Source organism: Sander vitreus, chromosome 3 (assembly GCF_031162955.1).
Source record: "Sander vitreus isolate 19-12246 chromosome 3, sanVit1, whole genome shotgun sequence".
Classification (NCBI taxonomy): Eukaryota; Metazoa; Chordata; class Actinopteri; order Perciformes; family Percidae; genus Sander; species Sander vitreus.
The window spans coordinates 37128009-37141903 of NC_135857.1; the positions used below are offsets into that span (position 1 = coordinate 37128009).

General features: G+C 45.1%; 1 protein-coding gene across 2 annotated transcripts in view; it reads left to right on the forward strand.

Moving 5' to 3' along the window:
* lrch3 (leucine-rich repeats and calponin homology (CH) domain containing 3) overlaps positions 1-13895 on the forward strand; it is a 39756-nt gene that overhangs the window by 1708 nt on the left and 24153 nt on the right. For both annotated transcript variants that reach the window (XM_078247284.1, XM_078247283.1), the window contains exons 2-13: positions 2021-2165; positions 2971-3097; positions 3335-3440; positions 3689-3825; positions 4647-4756; positions 5298-5391; positions 7818-7905; positions 7999-8147; positions 9089-9141; positions 9429-9474; positions 12681-12809; positions 13372-13401. In XM_078247284.1, coding sequence (XP_078103410.1) covers positions 2021-2165; positions 2971-3097; positions 3335-3440; positions 3689-3825; positions 4647-4756; positions 5298-5391; positions 7818-7905; positions 7999-8147; positions 9089-9141; positions 9429-9474; positions 12681-12809; positions 13372-13401 — 1214 coding nt within the window. The remainder of the gene's footprint in view (positions 1-2020; positions 2166-2970; positions 3098-3334; positions 3441-3688; positions 3826-4646; positions 4757-5297; positions 5392-7817; positions 7906-7998; positions 8148-9088; positions 9142-9428; positions 9475-12680; positions 12810-13371; positions 13402-13895) is intronic.

Genomic DNA, 13895 nt, shown 5'->3' on the forward strand with positions numbered 1-13895 from the left:
GCTAACCTGGGCTAGTTTGCACGCTGTAACTTAGTTTAAAAACGCCATGTGTTGTGAACCTATGTGGTTTATGGTGGTGTTAATGGTGTTAAATGGAGGTGAAGGCCTGTGGGACAGAAGAGAGATGTGTTGGGGTTGAAACTGTCAGTTTTGGAGGAGGTGGTTGTTGTTGTTGTTGTTGTTGACGGTTGGTGAAGCCAGCTAGCATGCTAACTGTGGTGGTAAACACACAGACAGTTAGCACACATTAAAGTTAGCTGGTCTAGTTGACCAAAAAGTGATTGCTGTCCGTTGTGTGTGTGTGTGTGTGTGTGTGTGTGTCTCTATTTGGGTGTGTGTGCGTGTGTGTGTCTCTATTTGGGTGTGTGTGTGTGTGTGTGTGTGTGTGTGTGTGTGTGTGTGTGTGTGTGTCTCTGTTTGGGTGTGTGTGTGTGTGTGTCTCTGTCTGTGTGTGTGTGTGTGTGTGTGTGTCTCTGTGTGTGTCTCTGTGTGTGTGTGTGACCAAGAACTGATTGTGTCCATGGGATCGTGTTTGTGTTACTGGAAGTACTGTCCCTTTTTAAAAGTTGCTATATAATATGTAAAATGTCAATAATCTGTTGGATATAACCCTCGACCATTAAATCAAGTCATTGAGCCTTTGAAACACGGGGTACGGTAGGAGCTAAACGTGCAACAGTGAATGTTCTGGGTTGTGTCCTTTTTAAAAAGGTATTTCAACAGGTAGAAGGGCTCTCCTGCAGTCAGCTGTCACGTTTAGACCTAACAGCTGGCTCGCCCTCAGCCTGTGACCTCACTGTGACAAGGGTGATGGAGACACATCTGGCTCGTCGTGTGTGTGTGTGTGTGTGTCTCTGTTAGTGTGTGTGTGTCTCTGTTAGTGTGTGTGTGTCTCTGTTAGTGTGTGTGTGCGTGTCTCTTAGTGTGTGTGTGTGTGTCTCTTAGTGTGTGTGTGTGTGTGTGCGTTGTACAACAGGAAGTAAATGTTACCATGGTGATGTGTACTTCCTGCCGGCCAGGTGCTGATCCCCTTCACAGCTGCACTGATAAATATAGATACATACTGAGTGTACTTTGTTTGGTACTGTGGAGTGTATTCTATCATCATGTATCCCACACAGTCTGGGGGAAACTCCAGTCTGATTGGCTGACTGTCCACACACACACACACACACTCACACACACACTCACAGAGACACACACTCACACACACACTCACACTCACACTCACAGAGACACACACACACACACACTCACTCACAGAGACACACACACAGACATGCTCCGCCAATCAGAGTGGAGTTGTGCAGCCCTACTCCACAGTACCAAACAAAGTACCTGCTGAGTTGTCCTGATGGTTGGGTTTGTTTTGCACAATAAGGAGAACAACAACCTTGTCTAAAGGTTGTCTAAAGGTTGTCTAAAGGTTTTCTAAAGGTTGTCTAAAGGTTGTCTAAAGGTATTCTGGGTCTTCTGGGTATTTTAGGAGGAATCTATAGACACTAAACAGACAGACAGAAGTGTAGTCTTTCCACCAGTCTGAAAGAAGACATGTTAGGGACGATAAAGAGCACAACATCTATAAATTATTAGGGCTCTAACACCTGCTGTTAAGCTGCAGGAGATCAGCTGGTCAGCGAGGTCAGGGCGTCCAGCTGTGTCACCATGACAACCACACACTTATAGAGTAGAGTGATCTGATTGGAGGACGGCTGTGAGACGAGGTAGCTTCAGATACAGACTGGCTGTTTGTTCAATGTTAGGTTTCTATTTCCAGACTCAGTCACGAGTTTAACACACACACACACACACACACACACACACACACACACACACACACACACACACAGACACACACAGTATAAACATAGAAACTAAACAGTTGATGACATACAGCTCTGATTCCTTTGTTGTTTTGGATGAAAGTGTCTTATATGTGACGTAATATAACCTAACGTGTGTGTGTGTGTGTGTGTGTGTGTGTGTGTGTGTGTGTGTGTGTGTCTCTCTGTGTGTGTAGACTTGTCTCGTAACCGTCTGTCAGAGCTCCCTCTGGAGGTCTGTCTCTTCGTGTCTCTGGAGAGTCTGAACCTTTACCAGAACTGTCTACGGTCTCTGCCGGACAGTCTGCTCAACCTGCAGGCCCTCACCTGCCTCAACCTCAGGTAACACACACACACACACACACACACACACACACACACACACACACACACACACACACAGAGAGACACACACAGAGAGACACACACAGAGAGACACACACACACACACGCAGACGCATCATCATCGCATTCATTTTTTTGAGAAGTGGAAGTATTTTTAGAAGAGCAGCAATAACACTGATGTCTGCCTGTCTCCCTCTCGGTCTCCCTCTCTGTCTCTCTCTGTCTCTCTCCCTGTCTCTCTGTCTCCCTCCCTGTCTCTCTGTCTCCCTCCCTGTCCCCCTCTCCCTCCCTGTCTCTCTCCCTCCCTGTCTCTCTGTCTCCCTCCCTGTCCCCCTCTCCCTCCCTGTCTCTCTCCCTCCCTGTCTCTCTGTCTCCCTCCCTCTCTCTCTGTCTCTCTCTCTCCCTCTCTGTCTCCCTCTCTGTCTCTCTGTCTCCCTCCCTGTCTCTCTCCCTCCCTCCCTGTCTCTCTCTCCCTCTCTCCCTCCCTGTCTCTCTGTCTCTCTCTCTCCCTCTCTCCCTCCCTGTCTCTCTCGCTCTCTCCCTGTCCCTCCCTCCCTCTCTCTCTGTCTCCCTCCCTCTCTCTCTCTCCCTCTCTCTCTCTCTCTCTCTCTCTCCCTCTCTCTCTCCCTCTCTGTCTCTTCGTCTCCCTCCCTGTCTCTCTCCCTCCCTCCCTGTCTCTCTCTCTCCCTCCCTGTCTCTCTCTCCCTCCCTGTCTCTCTCCCTCCTCCCTGTCTCTCTCTCTCTCCTCCCTGTCTCTCTCCCTCCCTCCCTGTCTCTCCCTCCCTGTCTCTCTCTCTCTCAGTCGGAACCAGCTGTCTGTCCTCCCTGTGGTGGTCTGCAGTCTTCCTCTGAAGGTTTTGATCGCCTGCAACAACAAACTGGTTTCTCTGCCAGAGGAGCTGGGACAGCTGAGACACCTCACTGAGCTGGTTAGTCTCAGTCTGATTACATCACGTTATCTACCTGTCCTAATCAGCAAGAGCTATTGATTATCACTTATTGATGGCTGTGTGTGTCAGTTATTGATGGCTGTGTGTGTCAGTTATTGATGGCTGTGTGTGTCAGTTATTGATGGCTGTGTGTGTCAGTTATTGATGGCTGTGTGTGTCAGTTATTGATGGCTGTGTGTGTCAGTTATTGATGGCTGTGTGGACGGCCCCCTGCAGGATGTGAGCTGTAATGAGATCCAGACTCTGCCGTCTCAGGTGGGTCAGCTGGAGGCTCTGAGAGACCTGAACATCCGGAGGAACCACCTGGTCCGCCTGCCTCCAGGTACACACACACACACACACACACATATACACACACACATATATACACACACACTCACACACACACACGTATACACACACACACACACACACACACACACACACACATGCAGGTATACACGCAGATACAGACACACACATGTGTGCAGGTACACATACACAGAGAGACGCACACACCCCCACTGTGTGTATTCCTGTTTAATATGTGTGTGTGTGTGTGTGTGTGTGTGTGTGTGTGTGTGTGCTCAGAGCTGGCAGATCTCCCGTTGGTGCGTCTGGACTTCTCCTGTAACAAAGTGACGTCCATCCCCGTCTGTTACCGACGGCTCATGCAGCTACAGACCATCGTCCTCGACAACAACCCCCTGCAGACGCCACCTGCACAGGTACACACAGGAAGTGACATCAGCCTCTAGGGCTGACTATCCCATTCAATGTTGACATGTTGCTCAATGATGTTCTCTCATTCCCCCTGCTCTGGTGTTTACCCCCTCTCATTCCCCCTGCTCTGGTGTTTCCCCCTCTCATTCCCCCTGCTCTGGTGTTCCCCCCTCTCATTCCCCCTGCTCTGGTGTTCCCCCTCTCATTCCCCCTGCTCTGGTGTTCCCCCCTCTCATTCCCCCTGCTCTGGTGTTTCCCCCCCCTCTCGTTCCCCCTGCTCTGGTGCTCCCCCCTCTCATTCCCCCTGCTCTGGTGTTTCCCCCTCTCGTTCCCCCTGCTCTGGTGTTCCCCCTCTCATTCCTCCTGCTCTGGTGTTCCCCCTCTCATTCCCCCTGCTCTGGTGTTTCCCCCTCTCGTTCCCCCTGCTCTGGTGTTCCCCCCTCTCATTCCCCCTGCTCTGGTGTTTCCCCCTCTCGTCCCCCTGCTCTGGTGTTTCCCCCTCTCATTCCCCCTGCTCTGGTGTTCCCCCTCCTCATTCCCCCTGCTCTGGGGTTCCCCCCTCTCATTCCCCCCTGCTCTGGTGTTCCCCCTCCCTCATTCCCCCCCTCTCATTCCCCCTGCTCTGGTGTTCCCCCCCCTCTCATTCCCCCCTGCTCTGGTGTCTCCCCTCTCATTCCCCCTGCTCTGGTGTTCCCCCTCTCATTCCCCCTGCTCTGGTGTTCCCCCCTCTCATTCCCCCTGCTCTGGTGTTCCCCCCTCTCACAGAGGCAGAAGTCTGGGTGAGTTCCAGCTGACTGTGTGTGTTGTGTGTGTTGTGTGTGTGCAGATCTGCATTAAAGGGAAGGTCCACATATTTAAGTATCTGAACCTGGAGGCCAGTAAGACGACCCCCGACCTCCCAGACTACGACAGACGGCCTTTAAACTTCGGCTCCTGGTCAGAACACAACTCTTTCTTTGCTTCTTTTCTCACGTTAACGCTTCAACATTGATGTATTAATTAATGATGATTAATGAAGACATAATGCAGTTTTCACACGTTTTCAGTTCATTTCAAGGGCTATTGTAGGGGCTACACCAGTATGTGTGAATGACAATCTTAGATACTATAAAACCTTCATTTAACACTCGTGTTGTCTCCCCCGTCGACCATGATGCAACTTTTAGTTTTTCTGGGTCAAAATGTTAAAAAAAATCCACCGTTTTGGTCGACCTGAATCACTTCTTTGTCTTGTTTTTGTCAGTCAGTGTGCATTACGTTATGTTTTCATACTCTAGCAGGGCGAGTGGTTCTCACAGTCTATAGATGTGAACGGTGATGACACAAAGAACAGTCAAACAGGCCCAACAGGTTTCCTTTAATTCAGTCCAGTACTCTGGGCGAAGGATGCTGTGAGGCTCACGCACAGAGCTGCAGTCAGAGTCTCTGCTGGAGGGATCTTATTTATTTTAGCTGACTAAGTCTGTCTGTCTGCCAGTGTTGATGAGCTGTACCCCGGCCGGCCGTACGGAGCGCTGGATTCTGGCTTCAACAGCGTCGACAGCGGAGACAAGAGATGGTCGGGGAACGAGGTTAGACACCACAGAGACACACACACACACACACACACACCACACACACACACACACAGAGAAACACACACGCACACACAGAGAAACACGCACACACAGAGAAACACGCACACACAGAGAAACACACACACACACACACACAGAGAAACACACACACACACACACACACAGAGAAACACACACACACACACCACACACACACACAGAGAAACACACACACACACCACACACACACACAGAGAAACACACGCACACACAGAGAAACACACGCACACACAGAGAAACACACACGCACACACAGAGAAACACACACGCACACACAGAGAAACACACGCACACACACAGAGAAACACACACGCACAGAGAAACACACACACACAGAGAAACACACACACAAGAGAAACACACACACACACAGAGAAACACACAAGAGAAACACACACACACAGAGAAACACACACACACACAGAGAAACACACGCACACAGAGAAACACACACACACAGAGAAACACACACACACAGAGAAACACACACACAAGAGAAACACACACACACAGAGAAACACACACACACACAGAGAAACACACACACACAGAGAAACACACACACAAGAGAAACACACACACACACAGAGAAACACACACAGAGAAACACACACACACACACACACACAGAGAAACACACACACACAGAGAAACACACACACACAGAGAAACACACACACACACACCACACACACACACAGAGAAACACACACACACACAGAGAAACACACACACACAGAGAAACACACACACACAGAGAAACACACACACAAGAGAAACACACACACACAGAGAAACACACACACACAGAGAAACACACACACACAGAGAAACACACACACACACAGAGAAACACACACAGAGAAACACACACACACACACACACCACACACACACACACAGAGAAACACACACACACACACACCACACACACACACAGAGAAACACACACACACACCACACACACACACAGAGAAACACACGCACACACAGAGAAACACACACGCACACACAGAGAAACACACACAGAGAAACACACGCGCACGCACAGAGAAACACACACGCACAGAGAAACACACACGCACAGAGAAACACACACACACAGAGAAACACACACACACAGAGAAACACACAAGAGAAACACACACACACAGAGAAACACACACACACAAGAGAAACACACACACACAGAGAAACACACACACACAGAGAAACACACACACACAGAGAAACACACACACACAGAGAAACACACACACAAGAGAAACACACACACACAGAGAAACACACACACACAGAGAAACACACACACAAGAGAAACACACACACACACAGAGAAACACACACAGAGAAACACACACACCTTTTCTCAAATTTGTATTCATCAGAAATTCCAATAATATTCAGATACATGCATTGTGTTTGTGTAACCAGGGCAGCAGCTTTCAGATATCATGTGTTTATATAATTGTAAAAGGGTTCTGGACTGGCTGATCTTTAGTATAATATCTACATTCCCCACTATCAGCAGCCATTCATCCAGTGGTCCAAAAGCTCATCCTGTTTACTAATCTGATATCATTTTAAAACATGGAGAACCCTTTTACAAAGATGTAATCCCATAATGATATCTGAAAACTGCTGTCCTGGTTACAGACACAATGAGACTGATCTCAGCTGCTATTCTGTCTGTAATGGAGGGGAATGGACATTTCTAAGTGACCCCAAACTTTGGACCAGTAGTGTACAAATACATAATCCAATGTCTGTGTGTGTGAGCTCACTACCTGTCTGTGTGTGAGCTCACTACCTGTCTGTGTGTGAGCTCACTACCTGTCTGTGTGTGAGCTACACACTACCTGTCTGTGTGTGTGAGCTACACACTACCTGTCTGTGTGTGTGAGCTACACACTACCTGTCTGTGTGTGAGCTCACTACCTGTCTGTGTGTGAGCTCACTACCTGTCTGTGTGTGTGAGCTACACACTACCTGTCTGTGTGTGTGAGCTACACACTACCTGTCTGTGTGTGTGAGCTACACACTACCTGTCTGTGTGTGTGTGTGTGAGCTACACACTACCTGTCTGTCTGTGTGAGCTACACACTACCTGTCTGTCTGTGTGTGTCTGTGTGAGCTACACACTACCTGTCTGTGTGTGTGTGTGTGAGCTACACACTACCTGTCTGTCTGTGTGTGTGTGTGTGTGTGTGAGCTACACACTACCTGTATGTCTGTGTGTGTGTGTGAGCTACACACTACCTGTCTGTGTGTGTGTGTGAGCTACACACTACCTGTCTGTGTGTGTGTGTGAGCTACACACTACCTGTCTGTGTGTGTGTGTGTGAGCTACACACTACCTGTCTGTGTGTCTGTGTGTGCAGCCTACAGAGGAGCTGTCAGAGCTGCCACTGAGAGTAGCAGAGATCAGCCGAGAGCAGAGACAGAGACCTCCGCTGGCCAATGGCACGCGTAAGTTCATCACATTCACATTGTTGTTGATACAAATGAGATTGTTAAAAGAAAACGGAATCAGTTTTGTGACAGGATCTGTCTGTCTGCCAGATGTGGAGTCGGAGCAGATAGACTACATAGACAGCTGTGTGGGAGAGGAGGAGGAGGAGGAAGGGAGGAGTAGAGCCAGTGGCAGCAGGGACAGCGTCAGCCTGAGCTCTCAGTTCATGGCCTACATTGAGAGACGCATCACCAGAGAGGTAGGTTGTTGGTGTCTAAACCCTAACCCTACAGGACAGATGTTCAGTCAGCGTCCACTAAAAGTTCTGTTGTTGCTGCTGACAGACTCAGATTATTATTAAAAGTGTCTGACAACATTATGAAAGAATCCCTACAGAGATAGACCTTTTAGTTAAAGAGTAAGATCCTTTTAGTTTAACATGAAACAGCCCCGAAATCACCATCACCAAACTACACCAGACTCCATGTAAATAATCAGGACTTTTAGCGTGTATAGAGCCAGCATATCTCCACCAGACTCCATGTAAATAATCAGGACTTTTAGCGTGTATAGAGCCAGCATATCTCCACCAGACTCCATGTAAATAATCAGGACTTTTAGCGTGTATAGAGCCAGCATATCTCCACCAGACTCCATGTAAATATTGAGGACTTTTAGCGTGTATAGAGCCAGCATATTTCCACCAGACTCCATGTAAATATTGAGGACTTTTAGCGTGTATAGAGCCAGCATATCTCCACCAGACTCCATGTAAATAATCAGGACTTTTAGTGTGTATAGAGCCAGCATATCTCCACATGTAAATGGGTGAATTAAGGGTTTATTTCAACCAAACCAGAGTGGTGATTGTTGGAACAGTGGAAAGATGAACCAAGAAGACTTTTGATAGTTTAGTTTCTGTCCACTTTGAATGAAGTGTGTTTTACGATGCTAAAAGTCCTGATTATTTACATGGAGTCTGGTGGGTTTGGTTACATTGCAGCTCATTTCTTACTTTATACTGGACCAATTCTAAAGATTGTTCTCCCATCAGACACTTTGACACCAATGCATGGGAAAATAAGGTTCAGGTTGAAAAACACAACAAGTTACCCTTTTAAGAAACAGAGAAACCAAAGTGACAAAGGTTCCCACATGTAGTTTATTTTGTAAAGTGTGACTTCCTGTTTGTGTGTCCAGGGTTCTCCAGTAAAAACCAACTCAAGGACAGAAGACACGAGGAGACACAACAGGTACACTGACTCCACGGATTACCTTCTGACAGAAGAGATGCTGACTGTAAAACAACTCTGAGCTGTCTAACATTCTGTCTCGCTCTCTCTGTCTGCCTCTCTCTCTCTCTCTCTGTCTGTCTGCCTGTGTCTCCGTCTCTCTCTCTGCCTGCCTGTCTGTCTGTCTCTCTGTCTGTGTGTCTGTCTCTCTCTCTCTCTCTCTCTCTGTGTCTGTCTTGTCTCTCTCTGTCTGCCTGTGTGTCTGTCTGTCTGTTTGTCTCTCTGTCTGTCTGTCTGTCTGTCTCTAGGAGTGTTGTGGATGGTGTAACAGCGCCCTCCAGTGCCCAGAGCCAGGTAATACCGTCTTCTGTCTGCTACAAACATCAGTTTATAGAGACTAAAGACAAAAGTCTGAAAACGTTGTAACATTTTAACGGAGGTAGCAGTTTTTTACCCGGCATGCGAATGGGGTCCGAACGAGTGCGGTGCGAAAGAAATCGTGTCAGTTGGTCATCCGGATGCGTTAAAAAAATGTAACTCTTGCGACAGGCTACGGACGGTTCCTATCCGAAAATCCCAGCGGAAGTTAGCATGTTACTACCCTATATCACACGTAACTATTGACATTACACCCTATATCACATGTAACTATTGACATTATACCCTATATCACATGTAACTATTGACATTATATCACACGTAACTATTGACATTATATCACATGTAACTATTGACATTATATCACATGTAACTATTGACATTATATCACATGTAACTATTGACATTATATCACATGTAACTATTGACATTATACCCTATATCACACGTAACTATTGACATTACACCCTATATCACATGTAACTATTGACATTATACCCTATAACACATGTAACTATTGACATTATACCCTATATCACATTATACTATATCACATGTAACTATTGACATTATATCACGTGTAACTATTGACATTATATCACATGTAACTACTGACATTATACCCTATATCACATGTAACTATTGACATTATATCACACGTAACTATTGACATTATATCACACGTAACTATTGACATTATACCCTATATCACGTTTAACTATTGACATTATACCCTATATCACATGTAACTACTGACATTATATCACATGTAACTATTGACGTTATACCCTATATCACATGTAACTACTGACATTATATCACATATAACTACTGACATTATACCCTGTATCACATGTAACTATTGACGTTATACCCTATATCACATGTAACTACTGACATTATATCACATGTAACTATTGACATTATACCCTATATCACATTTAACTATTGACATTATACCCCTATATCACATTTAACTATTGACATTATACCCTATATCACATGTAACTATTGACATTATACCCCTATATCACATTTAACTATTGACATTATACCCTATATCACATGTAACTATTGACATTATACCCTATATCACATGTAACTATTGACATTATACCCTATATCACATGTAACTATTGACATTATACCCTATATCACATGTAACTATTGACATTATACCCTATATCACATGTAACTATTGACATTATACCCTATATCACATGTAACTATTGACATTATACCCTATATCACATGTAACTATTGACATTATACCCCTATATCACATGTAACTATTGACATTATACCCTATATCACACGTAACTACTGACATTATACCCTATATCACACGTAACTATTGACATTATACCCCTATATCACATGTAACTATTATTATACCCCTATATCACATGTAACTATTGACATTATACCCTATATCACACGTAACTACTGACATTATACCCCTATATCACACGTAACTATTGACATTATACCCTATATCACATGTAACTATTGACATTATACCCTATATCACATGTAACTATTGACATTATACCCTATATCACATGTAACTATTGACATTATACCCTATATCACATGTAACTATTGACATTATACCCTATATCACATGTAACTATTGACATTATACCCTATATCACATGTAACTATTGACATTATACCCTATATCACATGTAACTATTGACATTATACCCTATATCACATGTAACTATTGACATTATACCCTATATCACATGTAACTATTGACATTATACCCTATATCACATGTAACTATTGACATTATATCACATGTAACTATTGACATTATATCACATGTAACTATTGACATTATACCCTATATCACATGTAACTATTGACATTATACCCTATATCACATGTAACTATTGACATTATACCCTATATCACATGTAACTATTGACATTATACCCTATATCACATGTAACTATTGACATTATACCCTATATCACATGTAACTATTGACATTATACCCTATATCACATTTAACTATTGACATTATACCCTATATCACATTTAACTATTGACATTATATCACATGTAACTATTGACATTATACCCCTATATCACATTTAACTATTGACATTATACCCCTATATCACACGTAACTATTATTATACCCTATATCACACGTAACTATTATTATACCCTATATCACATGTAACTATTGACATTATACCCTATATCACATGTAACTACTGACATTATACCCTATATCACATTTAACCGACCTGACATGTCAACGTCCTGGGCAGCAGCAGCCTTTCTGTTCATATCTCTATAACCCTCATCAGAGAGGTCATAGAGAATCGTACATTCAGACACTTATCAGTCCTTCTAGTCTCTCCGCCATTTTCGTTTCCAACGCTTTTCAACGGTGTAGTACGACGTCCGCTGGGGGCGTATTGCGTATTACGGAGCTGATTTCAAGTGCCAGTGGGAAGGCGGCGTAAGGTAAACTGTGCTGTCTCTCCCCAATCTGTAGCACTGGCTTCGATAATTGCACAACCAGGCCAGATAGTTTCAGATATCTCACCAGTCCTTTTATAACGTCAGTTATAACGGCCCACGTATTAAACAATTGTTGGGTTTTAGTCGGGCTCGAGCTCGTAATTCCAGTTAACGGGCCGGGCTCGGACACAACGTGCACGGGCCCCGCTATGACTTAACAATAAGCACCATCATCATGAGTGACCAATCGATTACAGACTGTTATATTAGACACTCTGCAACTTGCCTTATGATTTCATATGTTGCTAAGATTAAAGGGAGAAGAGCTTATTCATTATTTGACCTACTGCTGTTAAATAAAGCAAATACAGGCTACTCTTTTTGCACTTACTCCTCCTGAAAGTGACTTTATTTTGTGGTTGGATTGATAGCCTACATCTGGCTTCAGGTTGCACTACTAATTCATTTTACTTGAACAATGCAGTGTTACATTTGAACCTTATTGAAATTAGTTTTTTTGTAAATTGTTAATAATTGAGCAATGGGAAAATAATTGCTTATTGAAAAATGTATTGTTAGTTAATTGAAAAAAGAATCTCTAGATCAATCGTTTAAAAAATAATCGTTTGGGACAGCCCTAGTGTAGACCATCAACTACAAATCCTCATTTCTGTCTGTCTGCCTGCCTGTCTGTCTCTCAGAGAGGTGTTCTTGGTGTAGGGGGGGTGGAGAGGATGAGGAGGGAGGCTCATCTCGCTGCTCTGAGGTACGACGAGGAGAGACAGAAGAATCGATCTCTGCAGAGAGACTCTGTCAGCAGCTACACCAAGGTACCGCCCCTTTAACCTGTCACACGCCCCTTTAACCAATCAGCAGCTACACCAAGGTACCGCCCCTTTAACCTGACACACGCCCCTTTAACCAATCAGCAGCTACACCAAGGTACCGCCCCTTTAACCTGTCACACACCCCTTTAACCAATCAGCAGCTACACCAAGGTACCGCCCCTTTAACCTGTCACACACCCCTTTAACCAATCAGCACCTACACCAAGGTACCGCCCCTTTAACCAATCAGCAGCTACACCAAGGTACCGCCCCTTTAACCTGTCACACGCCCCTTTAACCAATCAGCAGCTACACCAAGGTACCGCCCCTTTAACCAATCACACACACATGCACACACAGACACACATGCACACACAGACACACATGCACACACGAGCGTCAACGCGTCACACGCCCCTTTAACTAACCCTCTAAATCCATCTAATGAAGTGATTGGATGATGTACAGATAGAAAGTGGTGCAGTGAGTCTCCCAGTAAAGATGATGTCAGAAGATTAAAGATGGAGTTGACAGACTAACTGCTGTTGTTGTTGTTGTTTTTCAGCATAAAGCAGCTGTGAGTCCAGACAGTGAGGTGAGACTCTTCTCTTTATTCATCACATAGTTTTCACAGCTTTCTACGTATAATTCTGGTTGAAAGTCCAAAATGTCAAAGCTGCACAACACTCTGAGTCTTATTCTCATTGGTCAGTTTAGTGTGTTTTAGCTCCGCCCCCTCCCGATAGAGAGGAGAAGTCCCGCCCCTTCCTGTTCCCCCCCGTGGGACTTTACTTCAGATTAAATGTGTCCGTTAATGTTATTCTGAAGGGGCGGGACTTAGCCTCTCTGTGTAGGCCACACCCCTCCACCTGTTCACCCTCACCTCATGTCCACGTGTGTGTGTGTGTGTGTGTCTGCGTGTGTCTGCGTGTGTGTGTGTGTTTGTGTTTGTATCTCTGTGTGTGTGTGTGTGTATCTCTGCGTGTGTGTGTTTGTGCGTGTGTGTGTGTGTGTGTTTGTGTTTGTATCTTTGTGTGTGTGTGTGTGTGTGTGTGTCTGTGTGTGTCTCTGCGTGTGTCTGTGTGTGTG